The following is a 21153-nucleotide window of genomic DNA, read 5'->3' as shown; positions in this document are numbered from 1 at the left end:
TCCTTCCAAATATAAGATAATTGAAGTCTGTGAGCATTAGAGACGCAGAAATATTTACTGAATTTTGAATACAGACTTTGGTTATTTGGACCAGTAGTTTTGAAATACTGACCCATGAGAAAATTTTCATGGGCCTTGATGAGAAAAATAATGAATATATAGCAAGCTTTTAACAAATCTAGATCTATTAAACTTAAAGAACTGTATTTTATTATAATATGACCTTCCTTACTTTTTTATATTAAAGAACAATGATGAATGGTGACAATTTTTTTTAATGCCCTCAGTCAATTTGCAAAATAAAAAGTTGGCAATCTTATGAATGTTCCCAAATTTGTTTTAAAGTTTTAAGGATCTAGAAGAAATTCAGTTTTGGAAACAAGGCATTAGACTGTTGATGGTCTGAGCTATATTTGGATTTTTAAAACTGTATTTGTAGAGAGTCACAGGACACAGAAGTGGAATTCTGACTGTTTTTCAAGGGATCCAAGATTTCTCGAAGTCTGACTGACAAATATTGGAACCCATTCCTCCTCTATGTAAAAGCCCATCTACCTTTCCTTTCCCTAGAATTTCCTCTGAAATACTTCACAGCAATGCCGTGGCAACAGACCGTGACTCAGAGGATGCACCATGGGCCCAAATGCTCTCTGACTGGAGTGCAGAACAGACCTAAGACTTAAATGCAACATTTAAAATGAATAAAGCAGCCTTTAACACAGTCAGAATTGACCATGTATCTACTATGAGCAGAACCTTTCTGTGGGAAAAACTCCAGCAGTTGGTTATACTTAATTATTAGCATGATAGTTAAGCACACTGGCTCTATAGTCAAACTTTAGTTTACATTCTGCATGAGTGAACCTGGGCAAGTTACTTAACTTCATAATCTCTCTAAACTTTAATTTCTACCCTATTGAATGTGGGACTATAACTGTACCTACCCCAGATCACATGGGATAATGCGCTTGGCATAGTGCCTGGCCCATATGTGCAAGGGCTTGCTCATCATTGTCATTCACTTTACAAGACTGATGACCTTCCATTCATGTAGAATACCAAGCTCTCTCTTAGATTTGAACACAGAACCAAGTTAAAAGCACTAGGGAACTCTAAAAATGGTCTTCACTCTTTCCCTGTGGAGTGCCCTTCCCTAGGGACCCCACTTCCTTTGATTCCTACTATCACGGTCCGAGTAGAAGTGGAGTTAAGGGGTTCTAATCCAAACACAAAACACCTCAGGTTTATATAAGGCAAGTTGTGGGAGCCCAGGTTCTGAACTACCAGGCTTGGTTCTAGAGGACCTGGGAAGATGTCTGCAAGGGGAAGTGTTAGGAAATGTAGAGCTGTCACAACCCCTGAGATCCACTTCTTTGAAGGTTTGATCTTTTGTCTTTTAAAAAGAGTTATTTCCCTACAAGCACAATGGATGACTAGTCAAGGCTGAACCCTTCAGTCAATGAAAGGACACTTTATTGCCACTGAGTTGTCAAACTTGCCTGCACTTTGAGAGTCAGGTTAAGTGGGTTTAATCACATCCTCATCTAGCTATCTCTCTTTCACCTCTTCTTCTGCCAACTCATTCTTATAGGGTCTCACCATTTTTGTTATTGTTAAACTAAGGTGAAATTAACCATTTTAAAGTATATAATTCACAGGCATTTAAGCACCCTCACATTGTTGTAAAACTGTATAGGGGCTCACCTTTCATCCCCAAACAACTGATCAAGGTATTTTCCTAAACAAAAACATTGAAGGTACTTCCCTTACTAAGAGAAATTCTGGTGTCAGCTGCCTCACCCCCATCCTGCCCCCAACTTTCCTTCTTGTTCTTCCACGGATACAAGTCTTTTCTATATTTGAGGGAAAGATGCCAGATGCCATCAGACAGTTTCTTATCCTTTTGGAGAAAGGGATATAATTTGTTTAAAAAAAAAAGCTGTGAAATATTTAATAGATTTGTTTACAGAAGGTGATATTTACAAAAATAATTTTTAGCTTTATTTACTACTCGATGGAATATCAGCAACTTACTTGCAAATAATTCAGCAAGTATATACATAAACATACACACATATATATATGTATATATAAACAAAATGAACAAATGTTAAATTTTAGTGGTGGGTACATGGTAATATTATTCCAACTGATATATATGTAAAGGCTGGGTTGAGTAAAACTCATGGAGCAGAGCTTTTTTGATTAGATAGTTTATAGAAAATGGTATAAAAATTTGTTACATACTAAATTTTAGGACATATTTGGTGTCAGCCGCAGTCCTTACACCAAATTATTCAAATTAACCAAACCTGTTAACAGATCCAAGGACCGACTGGTCCTTCTGAGACAATGCTATTAGAGAATCCCGGAAGAGCAAGAGCAATGGACGCATCCCTCCTAAGAATGTCACGCACAGGTCACCTCCTCTCCTGGGAACAGCACACACGCAGAGTGGACAACGCTCACGACGGCATTCATCAGAGCCATAAGAAAACTCCACGAACACAGAATGAAGTTAGGTTGAACAAATATCTGCTGAGCACCAGTTTAGTGAACTGATGGTGCTAGGTATTGTGCACATGCTGAAATGTACACGATATGGTTCCTGTCTTTGGGTTAATTACAACTGGATCAGGGAGAGAATGTGTTTAAATGTGAAAAGCTAAATAGTACCACAACATTTAAAGGGCAACTACTCCATTGTTGGTGGGAATATATATAAATTAGTAAAACCTTTAATGGAGGGCATTTAGTAACATCTATCAAAATTAGAAATGCACGCACGTAACCCTTGGACTCAGAATTTCAGTTAAATGGGTAGAAATGTATCTTACAGATACATTTATGTACGTGCTAAATGATATATGTATAAAAATAATAATTGAAGCATTATATAAAACAGCAAAATTTCTTAAAAAATTTAAAACCCTAAGTATGCATTGATAGAAAACTGGTAAATTAATCTATGGTACATGCATTAATGAAAAATTATGTAGCTGTTAAACAGAGTTAGGTGGCTTTATAGGGGCTGACACAGAATAATCTCTAAAATATAATGTTAAAGCAAAAATAAACAACCGGGACTACACCGAACTTAAAAGCTTCTGAGCAACAAAGCAAATAATCGAGGAAGTAAAAAGGCAACCTACAGAATAAGAAAATATTTACAAACCATATATCTGATAAGGAGTTAACACCCAAAATACATATAAACTACTACAAATTAATAACAAAAAAACAAATAGCCCTGTTTAAAAATGGGCAAAGGACTTGAAGACATACAAATGGGCAATGAACATATGAAGAGATGCTCACTAATTATCAGAGAAATGCAAATCAAAACCATAATAAGAAATCACCTCACATCTGTTAGGATGTTCATTATTTAAAAAAATAGAAAACATCAAATGTTGGTAAGGATGCAGAGAAATTGGAATATTGTGCATTGTTGGTTGATGGGACTGTAAGATGATGCAGCCATTATGGAAAATAGTATGGCAGTTCCTCAAAAAATTAGAAATAGAATCACTACATGATATAGCAATGCTACTTCTGGGTATTTATTCAAAAGAACTGAAGGAGATAGTTGCATTACTATATTCATGCCAGCATAATACACAATAGCGAAGAGGTGGAAGCAATTTAAATGTCCACTGACAGATGAATGAATAAAAAATTGGGGTGCTTATACACAATGGAGTATCATTCAGCCTTTAAAAGGAAAGAAATCAATAAACCTCCTAGAAGAAAATATAGGCAAAACATTATCTGACATACATCTCAAAAATGTTCTCCTAGAACAGTCTACTCAAGCAATAGAAATAAAAGCAAGAATAAACAAATGGGACCTAATGAAACTTACAAGCTTCTGCACAGCAAAGGAAGCCATAAGTAAAACAAAAAGACAACCTACGGAATGGGAGAAAATTTTTGCACATGATGAAACCGACAAAGGGTTGATCTCTAGAATATATAAGCAGCTCATACGACTTAATAAGAAAAAAACAAACAACCCAATCCAAAAATGGGCAGAAGACCTAAACAAGCTATTCTCCAAGGAAGACATACAAATGATCAATAGGCACATGAAAAAATGCTCAATATCACTAATTATCAGAGAAATGTAAATCAAAACTACGATGAGATATCACCTCACACCAGTCAGAATGGCCATTATTCAAAAATCCACAAATGACAAATGCAGGAGAGGCTGTGGAGAAAAGGGAACCCTCCTACACTGCTGGTGGGAATGCAGTTTGGTGCAGCCACTGTGGAAAACAGTATGGAGATTCCTCAAAAGACTAGGAATAGACTTACCATATGGCCCAGGAATCCCGCTCCTGGGCATATATCCAGAAGGAACCCTACTTCAGGATGACACCTGCACCCCAATGTTCATAGCAGCACTATTTACAATAGCCAAGATATGGAGACAGCCTAAATGTCCATCAACAGATGACTGGATAAAGAAGCTGATTCTATACAATAGAATACTACTCAGCTATAAAAACCGACAACATAATGCCATTTGCAGCAACATGGATGCTCCTGGAGAATGTCATTCCATGTGAAGTAAGCCAGAAAGAGAAAGAAAAATACCATATGAGATCGCTCATATGTGGAATCTAAAAAAACAAACAAACAAACAAAGCATAAATACAGGACAGAAATAGACTCATGGACAGAGAATACAGACTTGTGGTTGCCAAGGGGGCAGAGGGTGGGAAGGGATAGATGGGATTTCAAAATCGTAGAACAGATAAACAAGATTACACTGTATAGCACAGGGAGATATACACAAGATCTTATGGTAGCTCACAGAAAAAAAAATTGACAATGAATACATATATGTTCATGTATAACTGAAAAATTGTGCTCTACACTGGAATTTGACACAACATTGTAAAATGATTATAAATCAAAAAAAAAAAGTTAAAAAAATAAAATAAAAGGAAAGGAACCCTGCCATATACTACAACATGGATGAAACTTGAAGATATTATGCTAAGGTTAAAAAGTCAGCCACAAAAGGACAAATCCATGATTCCATTATATGAGGTAGGTAAAGTGGTCAAACTCATTGAAACAGAAAGTAAAATGGTGGTTCCTAGGCTGGAGGAGGGGAAAATGGGAGTTTTTGCTCAATGGGCATAGAGTTTTAGTCATGCAAGATGGGGATCTGCTGTATAGCAATGTACATATAATTAATAATGGTACTTTGCACTAAAAAGTTTGTAAAGAGGGCAGATTTCCTATTAGGTGTTTTTTTAACCATAACTTAAATACATACATACATATCTTTATATAGCTCTAAGTGAAAAGAAGACAAAGAAAACTACAGGTAGTGTGCCAACACTTGTGTGTGTGCGTATTCTATATAAATATATGGTTAAGTAGGCTTAGAACATATTTGCAAGGATACAGAAATCTGTAAGAGTGGCTGCTTCCAAAGAGGAAAACCAGGAGCTTGGGGCAGGAGGAGGGAAGCAATTTCATAAATTTTGACTTTGTATCACGTGCATATTACCAATTGAAATATGAAATACAAAAGCAATGTTTGAACACAACAGGAAATATATTACAAGACACTAATGATATATACCAACAGAATCATGAAGATAATAAGGGCTAGGCTGGGTAGAGGATGAAGTATTTACAAGGTGGGATTTGATCTGGGTCTTGGAGAATGGGAAGTATCCAGACAGACAGAGGAGAGCAAGGACATTCTGGGTGTCTATGTGGAAGTCCGAGTTGGGAGAGAAGGACAGTGGGAGTAAAAATGTGGAAGCAATGAAAGGCAAACCAAGTGCCAGACAGCAGAACAGCCCCAGTGTAGAGCAGAATGCAGGTAAGAAAATGATGAAATGCAGTTGAATGCATGAGGCAGGGAAGTCATACTATGAAAGCAGGATTCCAAGGAGACAAGCGGACAGCAACAGATGAAATGGATGGGAAGCCAGACACCTGTTAGAAGCACTCCAGTGGCTGCCCGTTAAAATCATCTGGGAAGCTTTAAAAGTAGGTATTAATGCCCGGGTCCTCCCCTCCAGAGATTCTGATTTAATTGGCTTGGGATGGAGTCTGGACATTGTCATTTTTTAAAGCTCCCCAAGTGATTCTAAAGAGACTTGTGTTGAGAATCACTGCAATAATCAACAGGCACAAAGAGATGAAGGCTCAGATTCAGGTGCCAGCAGGAGGCTGGGGATAGGATAAAAGCAAATGTAGGAGACATGTCAAAGGAAGAGCTGATATGGTGACAGATGGGAGGTAAAGAGTGAAAAGATATATATAGTCTGTTAGGTTCCTTTATGTGTTCATTCAACAAATATTTATTAAGCCATTCCCAAGTGCCAGGTATCATTCTAGGGTCTGAGATTTGGTGATGAACAAGACAGACGATTCCCAGTTCTTACGAAACCTGTAGTCTAGTGGACACAGATACAAGCAAATAAACATAATTTCCAGTAGTGTCCTGTATAACAGGGTGGAGTTATAAAGCGTGACTGTACGTTGGGGGCTGCTTGTTTACATCAGGTAGTCAGGGAAGATCTCGCTGAGCAGGTGATATTTGAGCTGAGGCTTGAATGATGAGGAGCGAGGCTTGCAAAGGTCTTTGGAGCGAATGTTCTAACAAGGAAAGACAGTAAACACATGGGAACAAGTTTGTTGTGTCCAAGGGACAGACCTGCCTGTGTGCTGAGAAGAGTGAAAGACAGATACAAGTGGAGGTCAGAGAAATAAGCAGGTAGACAAAAGAGGGCCTCGCAGGCCATGGCACAGTGAGGTGGGACACCATGGGAGGAAAGTAAGCAGGGTAGTGACAGGATCTGATTTACATCTTGAAACAACTACTTTGGCTGCACTCTGAAAATGGATTGCAGGTGGCAGGAATGGAAACAAGAAAACTAGCTGGGAGGTTAGATTAAAATAGTGGGGCCACTGACAGACATGGGGAAACTGCAGAGGGGAACGGATCTGAGTATGTTGAGTTTGAGGTTACTGTGCGGCATCATCCAAGCAGAAATGTCCCAGAGCAACTAGAAATATGAGAAATAGGTGAGATTTAGGTTGTACCTACTAACTGGGGAGCTACTTCTGAGGAGTCTGAAGAAAAGCAGGTTAGATGACACTATAGGAATCTAACAACGTTACCCAAAGAGGAAATTAATAAGACTTGGAAGAAAGGTTTCTAGCGGTGGGCTGGAGGGTTCTGTAATTAAGTCTTGAGTCACTGAACATTTTTATCGGTGAATGGGATGAAGAAATAGCAGGATAATGAAGAATGTCCAAAAGCAGGGAAAAGTAACTGAGGCACTAGATTCAAGAATCAAAAAAGACCTCACCTGCTGAAAGGATGGGCAGATGCTAACAAGATGGTATTCAAACAGATACACAGACAGGTAATGGGGGTGTGTGTGTGTGTGTACAAGGCGCTTTTGTTGACCACATACTTTATAAGCCTAGTGTAACGTCACTGTGAAAAAGCTGATGTAAAGTCAGAATATCATAATATTTATTACAAAACTACAAAAATTACTCTTCTGGGGAAGAATATATCAGTAGTGAAAACAAACCGCATTGCTCAGGATTATTTCTAGAACACTATTTTCCGGTCAGGCTGCTGACCAGGCAGCTGAAGGGAGAAGAGATATGCGGTTTGGAAACTACATGATCTGAGGAACAGTCAAGTAATGAAACTGTACATATATTCAATTCAGTGCTTAATAGAGTACTCAAGTTTTTCCCAAATATCACATAATCTAACTTATAGACACAAAGTATATTTCCCCCAGTGAAGAGAAAATTCAGTCTTCAAACATTGAAGGTCTTCAGAGGATTAAGAGAATTAAAGAAACTTTTCCAAAATTAGAAAAGGTAGAGCTAGGATTTGAACACAAGTAAGTTTGACTCCAAAACCTTTAATATGTGTATATATGTGTATATTTATCTTTGTGTACATATATATGAAAAAAATATAAATTTTCCATTGAGTCCAGCAGTTTCACGTATAAGTCTACCTGAAAAGGTTCAGTCAGAAAAATCCAAGGAGTATCTAAGGTTTTTTTCAGGCAAGAAATGTGCCTTATTTACCTTCACACCTTTAGGACCAGCAAGACTCCTAGTACATAATATGTGCTCTGAAACTGTTTGCTCAGCCCCTTTGCTTGTGTTGTGCATTAGTTCACTGATCAACAAAAAACATATACACATGTACCCAAGTGGGAAATACTTTTCTGCAAGTCTTTTTCCTTCATAGCATTCCATATCAATGCTTTCTAATCCATCTGTCTTTTTTCCCTGGCAACTCAATTTCCCTCTCCACCCACTTACTCTGTCCCACAGGCGAATTAACTTCTCACTCCCACCTGTCCCCCTGGCCATCAGCCAAGATGAGTCTTCCTGCTGCTCATAATTGCTCATCCTGATTGACAGCCTGGCAAACGAGGCCACTGGATCATGACGATAGCAAAAACATAGAGTGTTTAGGAAGGGTGAGAAACAAAGAACTCTGATCACAATGAAGAAACCACATCCACAATATCTTTACACATCTTTCATCAAAATTTTGTTTTCCCATTTTTTTCTACTTCATTATGGAAAGACTATATGTAGGAGGATTGTGATAGAAAGATGAATAAATTATGTGTTTAAATTAGAAAAGCTAATTTCTTAGGACTACAGAAGGTTCTGAGAAATTCTTAGACCAAAAATTATGACATCTAAAATCCAGGCAGAGTAATTTGCAGGGAACAAAGTATGTTTCCAATACGGGTAATTCTAACACAGCCAGAGTACTGTCAACATGCCAAGAAGAAAAACAGGTTAAAATTAATTGTTTGAGTCCTTTTGCTTCTTGCATCTATTTCCCATTTCCATACACTGTACTGGCCATATCAGTACTGGAGACAGCCCAAATGGAAATACTCTCCACACCCAGCTACCCACAGATTATTTAGTAACCTGACCCTGCAAATACACAGGGCAGACGATGGAGAAGAGAAAAACCTGTTTACCCTAAAAAGAGATCCTCCAAATTCATTAACTTCCCATACAATGCTCATCATTTCACTTGTGCTCACATAACCTTATCCCTAGGCGCTGAAATGAATGGCTTCAGGGTCAAATGGCTACAGCACTTCCCCCAATGGGGGAATACACACCTCAAATACAAAATAGCACTGGTGCAAAGGACACATTGAGAAAGAAGTGACTCTTTCCCACCAGATCTCTGCTCAGTTCACCCACCACCCATTACCCCCTTAAAATAGGGAAGAAAAAAGTTCTTCTGCATACCAGAAATTGATCATTGTAACTGACTATAGACTTCAGTACAAAAATATAAAAAATATTTTTAAAAGTTCTTAGAGGTGGATGATTCATATATAGGTAAACATAGAACACAAGATTTTGCAAAGATAAAAATATTTTTTAGGAGCACTTGAAGGCCAATGATTAGCTCAGTTTATCAAGAGGCATGTGTAAGGTTTACCTGAAAATGGGTGGTTTCTCTTTGCTTCTCCACTGGTGAACATACCAAGGTACTAAACTTAAATTTAAAAGGCACCATGGTAGGAAGAAACACTAGAGTACAGGAGCAAAGCCAGAGAGGCTGGGGTGACCTGGCAAGTTGCTACCCATCAAATGCCATTACGAATTTCCCCCAGTGGGGGAATACACAGGACTTTCAAGACTTCAGTTCTACACCTAGATTGTGCTGACTTTCAGATTCTACCTCTAGATGGAAAAGGAAAAAAACAACAGATTTCCAGACCTTGGGTGTTTAAAGGGCCTTCACACAGTAAATCAACCTACTGCTGTCTTGTTTTCTCCGCAGCCAGACTGAAATAATACAGCACCAGCAGAGGTGTGAATTACCCCCATTCATCTTAATGGAGTGTTAACTTCAAAGGCTTGTTTTAACCATTTAAATGCTAAGCTCATGAGTAAACATTCTGTTAAAGAAAAGTACAATTTAAACATTCACCCTCAACATACGAAAGTAATTTATATTCTCAGCACTTCGTCTTCTAATTTAGCAAACAAGTCTCCAAGTGTTAGAAAAATATATATTTTGTGCTTTACTTAGTTTTATTTTAAACAGTTATTACCTAATAAATTATGAACATTAAGCCTATAATGAGAAGGCCTGTATTTCCTGAGAAAAATGCTGAGGAGTCCTTGAACAAGGTTTTCCTTGAAATTCTGGTGAAGGGGGCACTGCTGTTACCAGTCATCTTACTAGTTTCCTCCAAACTCACAGGGAAAGTGGCAACTCCAGACAGGCAACTAGATAAGGCAGAATATTAAGGTAAAACAAAAGCAAACACTTCTGCAAATATTTTCTGCTGATAATAAGTTTTGCGCAGTGTTCAATAGGTTACATGTCCCTTTGCCAAACCTCCCAGGATCCCACCCCATGAGCAGGTGACAAATGTATTAATTGATGCCCAGCTGTCATCACACTGAACATTTGCCCCAGGGGGCATCCTTGCATCTGTTGCAGATTTAGGGTTATTTTAGTATTACTGGGACTAGATTTATTTTAGCAGCTGAACACCTATTTGTATTTTGGATCTATAATTTCATAAACAGAAAAAGAGTGCCCAAGAATTAGCCAATAGATTGATGGGCTCTAGCTGACCTGAAGCTACACGGGAGGCCAAGCCTGGCTGTGCCCCTAGGACCATGCTAATTGCCTAGTTTCAGGAAGGCATTAGGAGGAGAGTACAGCTGGGGCAGAAATGTGGGAAAGCACTAAAAAGAGTGCACACGGGGCCAGTTCTCCTGTGAATGAAGGCCAGAAGAAGGTTCTAAACGTCTTAGTTGTACAAGATGGAAGATGAAGAAATTTCATGTCCCTGACTGAAAACAAATTCATTTTACAGGTCCAGATGAAGGGATAAAAGAAAGAAAGGGGATAAATACCTAATCTATTAAGAGAGCCTGTTTTGGTCTGCACCTAATTTATACAAGGTCATTTAATCCTCTGAACACAACCCTGTATAATTGGTATTAACTCCATTTAATACCTATGTGAAAGTGGAAGCTTTGAGAGGTTAAGTAGTTTGCCTAAACTCACTGAGATTTTCATCTCAGCCTTCCTAACCCCAAAACTTGGACATTTTCCATTACTCCATGCTGCTCTCAAGTTGCTGAAGAAGTATGTTAACTCAAAAGAGCAGCTCAGTTGTCAAATTTTTAGCCTATTTCCTAAGTGGGAAGCAAGGGGCCACCTGCAGAAGTGTGTATTTCCATATATGCAAATTGACACTTTGCATGCAATTTCCTACTTTACATGTGCACAGGGGTAGGATTACATTTTTAAGATACACCCTGGTTTTGGAAGGCTGCTAACAAGGTATCCTTTCCATAGACCACTCCTGGAGGGGAGGGATCTGGCTGCTGGTCTCCAACCAGAAATAAGTCACATCATCGGGAAGACAGGAATGATCTATAACTTCCAAACAAAATAGAATAGAAATCATCACTATTTGTCTCTGTTTGCCAAGTAGAAAATCACATATTCTAGTGACAAATGAGAAAGCTCAGAGAACTTTCAAATCCACAGCAAATCATCGCAGCTCTATCTTATATTGCACAACAGAGGAAAATCACAAAAGTTTCTTAGTCAGGATTTGGAGGCAAGGCAAAACAAACAAACAAAAAAACCAAGTGGAATAATCTCATAGTTTTGTTTTTAGTGAGCAATGTTGACATTAACCTACACATTAAGATTGAATTTTGTATGTAAACAATGTACTGATTTCTTAAAAAAAACCAAAGAAACATTGACTCAATATATTTAATAATATTTAAAAATTATCTGCAAAAGACACTGTTAAGAATGAAAACACAAGCCAATGACTAGGAGAAAATCTTTGCAAAACTCATTTGTGATAAAAGACTAGTATCTAAACTATACAAAGAATGCTTAAAATTCAACCATGAGAAAACAACCCATTTTAAAAAATCTGAACCTCACCTTCTTTTTTTATACAGATGGCAAATAAGCATATGAAAAGACACTCAACATAATAATTCATTAGGGAAATACGAATTAAAACAACAAAATACAACTACACACCCATTAGAATGGCGAAAATCCAAAACACTGACAACACCAAATGCTGGCGAGGATGTGGAACAATGAGAACTCTTCATACATTGCTGGCAGGACTGCAAAATGTTATAGCCACTTTGGAAGGCAGTTCAGCAGTTTCTTACTAGACTAAATATTCTACCACATGATATAGCAATTGTGCTCTTTGTATTAACCCAAATAAGCTGAAAACTTATGTCCACACAAAAATCTGCATACAAATGTTTGTAGCAGCTTTATCCATAAATGACAAAATTTGGAAGCAAACAAGAAGTCATTCAACAGGTGAACGAAAAAACAAACTGTGGTACATCCACACAATGGAGTATTATCAGTGATAAAAAGAAATGAGCTATTAAAATACGAAAAGAGACATGGAGGAAATTTAAATGCGTATTGCCAAGTGAAGACAGTCTGAAAGGTTAGAGCTGAATGATTCTACTAAATAACATTGTAGAAAAAGCTCCTAGAGCTCATGGCTTTTTTGGAGACAGTAAAAAGATCAGTGGTTGACAACATCTGCATCAAAAGTAAACCCTAATGTAAACCATGAACTTAAGTAAATAACAATGTATCAATATTGGCTCATCAAGTGTAAGAAATGCACCTCACTAATGCACGATCTTTGCCAGATGGGAAAATATGGGTGTCCTGGGAATGAGGGGATATATGAGAACTCTCTGTACTATCTGCTCAATTATTTCAGTAAACATTAAAATTACCCTAGAAAATAAAGTCTATTAATTAAAAAAAACCCACAACAAAAGATGCTCAACATTTTTAAGCGCATTTTGAGTTTGTTTCTTATTTCGATTAAAACTGCTATGTCTACTTTCCCCTACTCACTCCCATTTTGTTGTGCTTTTCTGTTAATGTTTGCAAAAATGTCAAGCCCTACGAAGAGGATTCATCCAAGGTGCCTTCCAGAATAATTCCTTTTTTGCATAGGGAGGTAACTTACTCTTCATGAGAAGTGGGAAAATAGTTTTTCATTTAGTAATCCAATTAAAAATAATGAGTGCTAAACTAAAATTACCAACCAAAATACCAAAGATGAGCAAAACAAACGCCTGTGGAAATAAGGAAAAAGATAAAGAAGAATTAGAGTATTTTTTTAAACCTCCACCCTCTCCAATAATGTAGGTTAACAGTTCAAAATACATTAACTTTCTTCATGTAGTTAAAATACTTAATTATAAAATGACAAATTATTTCTTAAAATAAGATGCTTAAAAGAAACAAAAACGAACCTACCCCCAACTTTTTCCATGAGAGAAAATCCTCTCTGCTCAATTTAAGATAAAACAGCCCTGGGAATACAAAAATCAAACACGTGGATGTACTGGAACCTTAAAGTGGGAAGAGAAAAAAAAAAGAATATTGCAAGATTCAGATGTGAGGCTGGATGACAATTTTATGTTTTATTATATGGATTTTTTGAAATAGAAAACTTACCAACTATACCAAATACATTCCTGATGTCAGGAACATAGAGTGCAAATAAAACAATGATAATATTGAGTGCTATAGTGATCAAAGAATGGCGAGTCCACGAGAATGGGAGATTGGAGAAAAGCATCATCATTAAAGCTTTCCTTGCCTGTATCACAGAAAAAAAAACAGATTTAAGAAAAGAGAAAGTGACAAAGCCAAACTACTTGCTTAGGGAAACACACATATGGTAGTTACTATGATAATCTCGTCCCCTAAACCATTTAGATTCCAAAAATACAGTATAAACTATTATTATAAGGTGTTTATTGCACATAAACTAAGAAATACACCTATCTGTGAGAGCTTCATGAGAATTAATTTGCTTTAATTCTTGAAAAAATTTTCACATGCAATTTCTTTAGGCTGCATAATTTTCAAAATTACCAACAATAACACTGTGTGATGAAATCTCAAGGTATCCTTTTCATTAAATTCAACAGATAAAGGAATAAATGGTTTAAAATTGAAAAAGAAATCATGCCAGGGGACAGAAACACCATTTACTATTTTATGTTATAATATGTTTCACAGCATGTAAATAGGAAAACTAGTTCATGACACTTCCCGCTGCCTTGGCAGGCAACAGGCAGTCACATCCCACAAAGGTTTATCTGGTCCCCATGTCACTGATGGTGCTGCAGTCCACAAAGGGAGGAGGCAAAAAATTTTGAAGGCCCAGTTCTTAGGGAACTCACTGTTTAGGGACTCAAACATCCATGGAGAAGCATGTGTACCCAAAGCCAATGATTCCATTTTCTTAGAAATTCTTAAGATTTTTACATACGGCAACTAAATGCAGAGTGAAAAACTGTTCTGCCCCTTAAATTCTAATTCTAGAGCAAATAAAATTTGTGACTAAGACTAAACTAGAGCGTCTGTGTGAAAATAAATTTCCAGTAAACCAGAAGGAGTTTATTTTTTGCTGATTTGATTTTTCTTCTTCATGCACATTCTTTTGAAAACAGAATATAGAATTAAAGGGGAAAAAAAAACCCAAACTTTAGAAGAACTACAGTCTCTAAATTGGAAACAATGCTGTGGGACAGCGTAAATCTAAACTAAATCTGAAAAAGCACAAATTAGCTTAGTGGTTCACTGCTATTTTTGTGCTTTCATGGGGCCATACACAAGTATGTGGTCTTTGATCAATTACCTGACAAATGAATAAGATACACAAGATTAGATGTGATTCAAACATTCTAGTCTGTAAAGAATTAGTGTTGCCATATTAGGGAGCTGCTACACTGAGCAACAAAACCTTTAAGAGAATACTTACAGGGAAGTGGATTAGAGGCACCGTCAAAAGCACAGCAAACAGTATGCATAACTTCACAGTCGTGACAGCAACATCATGTGGCAAGTATTTACTATAACCCTGTAGTAATTCTGACGCCACTTTGTCTGAAAATTTAAAAAATAATAAGGGTCACATTATAAACTACTAAGATGTCAATAACAGCGACATTATTTTCCTTTGCACAAACGGATCCTAACAGAGTTTGGATGCTCAGGACCAAAGCCATCTCTGGCCTTTTTTCTATCTTATGAAACACAGAGACATTAGTTAAACATCTTGAAACCTACAATCTTGTCTTTTAGTGAAACTAGAAATTAGCACAGGCAGAATCTCTAACATGATGACAATGAATATATATTAAAAATTATTTATTTTGAGCTTTTCCATCATCTGAAGGTTTTGAACATTTATGTTACTTTGTAAAGTGCTTTCACGTGTCCTACAGAATTTGGTTCTTACAACAATCTAAGTTAGGTAGTTGCGCTAAAAAGCATTAACTGACTTGCCCAAGATCATACAACACAAAGGGGCAGACCTGGCAGAGTTGTGCACCCAACTTTCTTTTTTTTTGGTGGCAAAGTCACCTCTTCCTCAATATCGCAATGCCTTCTAGAATCTTACAGCGTTTTGGGCATGTTACCTGTTTCAACATTTCATCTGTACATTCATCTGTTACAAGAGGATGCAGTTTAGGGTAACGACTTCCTTAGCAAGCCAGCGTGTAGTCAGTGACAGAACCTGTCCATGCTGGCCACGCTTCACTGCATAGCGTTCTTCCAACCTCATGTCTTCCTCACCCCAAGTCAGACAAGGGGTATGAAGACTGAGAGTTCTCAAGAACACTCCATACTGCTGCCTTGTAGGGATAGATGAGCTTGTACTTAAAAGAGAATGGTCTTTTTTTTTTTTTTTTCAATTTGAGAGCATATGTTTTGGAAAAGTTGCTTTGGAGGAAATAAAAAATACAAATCAAACACACCTCTGTTCTCAAAGACCTTAACATTTACAGGAGCAAGAAGATGAATACAATCATGAAATAGAAAGTGTATAAACACAGATACACACTCAAGTGTCAGAAGAAGGTCTAAGCAAAGAGCTATGGTGATTCTGAACAGGGAAAGATAACTATGGCTTTGGGATCCATGTAGAAGAAATCCATGAAGACTTGAGTAGGGTCATTGTGATACGGTGAGCAGCAGGGGAGTAGAGGGCCTTGGCTTCTGGTATCACACAGACTAATGTTCAACTCCTACCAGCAACTTACCTTCTCTGAGTCTCTCAGGTCTTACATCTGTAAAGTGGGGGCAATACTATACTGACCTGTAGAGTTACTGAGAGCATTACATGAGTTACTCGAGGTGTGCTGACATTCAAAGATGTAGGGGGGAGAGTCTCTCTAGGACCAAGACCTACACTAGCAGGAGCCCCAAGGTAGCCAAGGGAATATGCATCTGAGAAAATGAGCAGCCCAGCAGCACTAGAGCAGCTGAGAGAGTGTGCCGCAGAGCAGAGACTAGTGGGTGATAAGCTGGAAATGCATTTAAGACCCAGGAGAGAGCTCTTCTCAGGGTCTGGACTCAATCCGGCAGGCCACAGAGATGCAACGACTTCTAAAGAAAAGCATATTATAATCTGAACTAAGCAGGAAGACAGATTGGAAGAAAAAGGAACCTCAAACAGGACTAACAGTTAGAAGGCTACTGTCATAATCACTGAGAGGTAATGCGAATTCAAACCAGATTAGTAACGATGGAAATGGGATAGAAACTGTCTAAAGTATCAGAGACATACCTGACATCAGGTGGGACTAAATGGACCAGGTAAGAGATCAGAAGAGCCAGGGAAGCTGGATTCTAGTCCCAAATCTCTGAGATACTTGTGAGTCTTTGGAGAAATATGGCAAACTATTTTATTTCCACTTTCTGAATCATAAAAAATGAGCTATTAACATTTATTGCTTAACAACTTTGTAGACTTTTAAAACGGTCTGGTTACTATGCAACATTTGGGTATTGGCCTGGCTCACCAGAGGAACACTTTTTCTTCCTCGTCTTATAATGCTTTACCATCTGTAATCAGAGTCAGTATTATTAACCTAGGTACATACTTATTGGTCCCTTTCATCTGACAAAATTTAGATATTAACCACGCCTTGAGAGCACTAAATAAAAGGATCCCAAGCAGCTTCAGAAGCCTGAAGAACCAGACGCATTACAAATTCAAAGTATCTGTTGCATGTCTACGTTCTACTTTCCCAAGATAAAAACCTTTCTCCTGAGCCACTCAGTTGTGTTCTTAGCTGAGCCTTAACACATGTAAGGGATAGAGTACAACACACTTCTCCGGATTCAGACAAATCTCTACAAAGCTCAGTAAGGACCTGACGGTGATCTCCTCAAGTTATACAATCTATTGAAGTCAGGAGGCTGTCCTGTTTAATGCACACTGTCAAACAGAGTATGAAGTTTATAAAGATTACCACTGAGTAACAGAAAGATCACTGGATTAATACTCAGGAGACCTGCCACTAACTGTGTGACAGGCCACTTCACCTCTTGGACTTCAGCTTCTCATCTATACAGTGAGTTGAAGGCCCTGACCTTGACAAGCCCTTCTGACAAGGGCTCAGGCTCAACCAGCAATTTCTTTCTATAAGATCAATAGCCACTGGCACTCCAATAGAAATATACCATAAAAGCTTTTCCCTGGTTATGATTAACAACCCAGAAAAGAAACACCGTGAATAGTAAATCAGTATCTGAATCTTCTTCTGTCATTGGAGAAGGAATTACTTTTATATTGTTCTTTCTTTCCTCCTATCTCTGTCTATCACCTACCTACCTACCCACCATGTAATTTTCCTTAGATGTGTATTTCTCCATTACATAAAATGTGGCTATTCTGAAGAATGTGCATTGCTGAAGAACGGTTGTCAGAGACAACAGCTTTACTTGGTAACCAGGAAAATCTCTGTGCAGGGAACATTTCCCGCACATGATGAAAATATTTAGCCTCTCTATTTAAACAAAAATAGATAGATAGATAGATAGATAGATAGATAGATAGATAGATAGATAGATAGATAGATAGATGATAGACAGACAGACAGAGAGAGAGAGAGTGAGAGAGAGATGCCTGGAGCTTAAGTGAGCCAGGCTTTTCCAAAAGTTCACTTTGAGAAAACACTTGGAACGAAGGGGATCTGGGTTCCATGGCATAACTCCCGAGTAGACAGCACAGTAATACAGGCACTGACTCTGGAAAGAGTCAGAATTGGATTCAAATCCCAACTCATTATTCATTAGCTGTGGGTGCTGGCCAAACTGCCCAACCTATATGAACTTATACCTTGCAGAGTTGTTGTAAGGATTAAGTTAGGCGATGTATGTAAAACACCTGGCACTTACGTAATAAATGTTAGTTCAAAAAAATGTATTAGCATCCATCATTCTTCCACTTCCCTTCCAATCTAAGCTTTCTTACAATTTAACACTGCTCCTAACATCTCGTGGTCATTTATGTAACCATTTTCAGCTATCCTGGAGACTGTAGGTCATTTGAGGTTTTTTCCATATAGTTCTGTTTATCTATAGGGAAGAAAAGGGGGTTCATTTTTGGACTTCTTCTCAATTTTGGAGATCCCTAAATATAACAGTATTTGTGCCAGGTGATAATTTTAATTTACAAAAATATATAGTTCTTCTACTAAGTTTTTGCTGAATCTCAACAGAGACCCTGCTATACTATCTTATTGCTATAGAAAAGTCTTACTGAGCTCAAGTCTATACAAAAACAAATCCAACAACCAAAAATAGTTTCTGTGTTTCAAGAATTTTGTTTCATTAACAATGATCAAAATTGAACAATCTGTTAACTTTCCTTTAGTGTATCCATGCTCATGTTGGAAGTAAGAGGTAATGTTCTTCCTGATGTGCACAGAGCTCCACCACTCTTATCCAACAAAGCACAAACATGCAAGAGCAGATTTAGATTAATGAATCGCCTTTATTACTGCTGAAATGACAGAGAGATAGCAAGAAAAGACCTATAAAGAGCAAATAGAATTTTTCACACACTGAAAACTCCAAGATAACACACTGTATACTGAAAAGTTACCATATTTAAATTAAATTTCATTAACGATAGTAAGAAGAAAAGTACAGTGGTGAAAAACAGAGTACCTGAAATTATGAAATAATGACACTAACAATGATAAAAATAACGTATCACACTAGCAGCAGCAGCTCTCCTTTGTGGAAGATTGCTATGTGCCAGATATTGTAACCAGCCTTGTACACACACTTACTTCCTCTTCAGTACAACTCTATACAATTACCCCTATGTTGAAGATGAGGAGATAAAGATACTGCAAGGTGAAGTGTCCTGTTCAAGGTCACACAACTGGTTAGAGCCAGGTAGTTTTTTAAAAATCGTTATTTGTTGGATTTCAAAATCCATACTCTTTCCACCGGGCTTAAGAAAGGTGGCTATGAAAGTAAATGTTGTCCAAAAACCTGTCAGACTTGGAAAAACTCTGGGAGGTAAGCAAAGCCATGACAATCCATCATGGATGTCTAAAACCCGAAACACGTGCACAAGGCTATGGACCATGAAGTCAGAGTCATAACAGCTAAATATCACCAAAGTAATAACAGCCATCTACTTGGAACGTTGTTATAAAAGCATTCATATAAAAAGCATTCATAAACTGAAAAGTGTATCCAAGAATTTGACAAATGGAGTGTAATTTGTTATAATGTGTCTGTTAGCAAATTAAACAAGAGAGCTTACAATTTTTTTTTCCTGTTCTAGATTTCTAAGTTTTACTTTTTCTTGAGATTCTTATCATTAGGGAAAACAACAGACCAAGTGTGTAATTTTTCAAAAATAAAGAAAAGAATATTTTACTTTTATTTTATGAATTGAAAAGAATCCTTTAAAAATTTAGGAAGAAAGGTCATGGCACATCATAGAATGCACTGGCAGAAACGTGGAACTAAGCCTAAAGGCAGAGCTCTCTGACATCGAAGTGTACAGCTACAGTCCACTGCAGAACCCTGTCCTTTCTTGACTTGTTCTTCTGCAATTAAGATGACCGATTCTCCCAACCTCCCCAACTGCTGAACTAGAGTCTAAGATACTGAATTCTCAATTTAAAAAAATTGTTATTGTACATTTTCTTCTTGTAGAAAAATTTCACTGTCCGTAAGCCTGAGGTTTTACTTAGGTATTTAAGAAAACTTTCATATGAAGTTATCAATCTTTAACTTGATCCACCTTTTTAAGAGAAAGGAAATCAGTTCTTTGAGGCCCATGGAGCCACCACAGTAGTGCACTGAATTCCGGCAGTCTGAACAGATTAATCTGCTAATGAAAGGCAGAAACAAAATCCATATTCAGGTGTGAGATCAACTACAGAACAATTTATTCTATGATCTATAATGAACGTAATATACTTACCATAAAAAGTGAGGTACCCAAAGAGTGCAGATACAAAATAAATGAGAAAACTTAAAGCAATGGCTGTATTGGTTACATTCTGCATTCTTTTCTTAGAAGGGCTAAAAGACAAAATGGCACAAGTAGAATCAATGCTCTGAATTATATCTAAATAAATAAGTATCTCCCAAGCCATTCAAAAGGATTCCTTAATCATTCAAGACCTAGTTCTTTAATAACTACACATGAGAGTTCCTGATTTGAAATGGCTGCACGAGGGATTACACTTCTAAGAAACATTCCCAAGTTGGACAGAACTAACTTTTGGTTCTTTTGTTTTAAACTAACACTTAGAATCCAGCGATGGGAGGGAAGGAGTCATAGATGACAATGTTATTCAATCTGGAAGTCCTAGAAGTAAAAAGACATACTTAATACATTTAAAATATTCCAGGAATCTGTAGTACCTTTGAAGTTCACAGTAAATAGGCAATATTGAGGTATGGCAGAGAAATGAAAAAGCCATGGTTGGTATGGCATAAGCACTCTGAAAAAAAAAGTTTAAAAGATGAAATTATTAAATGCTATTCTGTTGAAACCACAACTTCATTTGACAATAAAGTCAGTGCTCTAAAAAAAATCGATTTAGTTAAATTTATTTCGTCTTTCATGAACACCTGTTTATAAGTTTTTTTTTTTTAATGAGACACACAATTATGGTCACCAGCAAATATTTCACTTGATAGCTGCATTGTCTGTACTAGCCAAAATATCTCTTGGCTCCTTCCAAATCATGTTGTTTTTTTACTACAATCAC

General features: G+C 37.4%; 1 protein-coding gene across 4 annotated transcripts in view; it reads right to left on the bottom strand.

Moving 5' to 3' along the window:
* Nucleotides 1-21153, bottom strand: part of SLC38A6 (solute carrier family 38 member 6) — a 133441-nt gene that overhangs the window by 62225 nt on the left and 50063 nt on the right. For 2 of the 4 annotated variants that reach the window (XM_006216557.4, XM_072963171.1), the window contains exons 11-16: nt 20804-20883; nt 20358-20458; nt 14877-15001; nt 13562-13706; nt 13361-13455; nt 1974-13176 (exon numbers count right to left, since the gene is read on the bottom strand). In XM_006216557.4, coding sequence (XP_006216619.1) covers nt 13096-13176; nt 13361-13455; nt 13562-13706; nt 14877-15001; nt 20358-20458; nt 20804-20883 — 627 coding nt within the window. In that variant the 3' untranslated portion in view covers nt 1974-13095. Of the gene's footprint in view, nt 1-1973; nt 13177-13360; nt 13456-13561; nt 13707-14876; nt 15002-20357; nt 20459-20803; nt 20884-21153 lie in introns of those variants that run through there. The other 2 variants (XM_072963169.1, XM_072963170.1) reach the window with 1 other exon arrangement.

The sequence above is a fragment of the Vicugna pacos genome, chromosome 6, assembly GCF_048564905.1.
Source record: "Vicugna pacos chromosome 6, VicPac4, whole genome shotgun sequence".
Taxonomy (NCBI): domain Eukaryota; kingdom Metazoa; phylum Chordata; class Mammalia; order Artiodactyla; family Camelidae; genus Vicugna; species Vicugna pacos.
The sequence above is the reverse complement of the archived record's forward strand: the minus strand, read 5'-3'. Positions and strand labels throughout refer to the sequence as shown.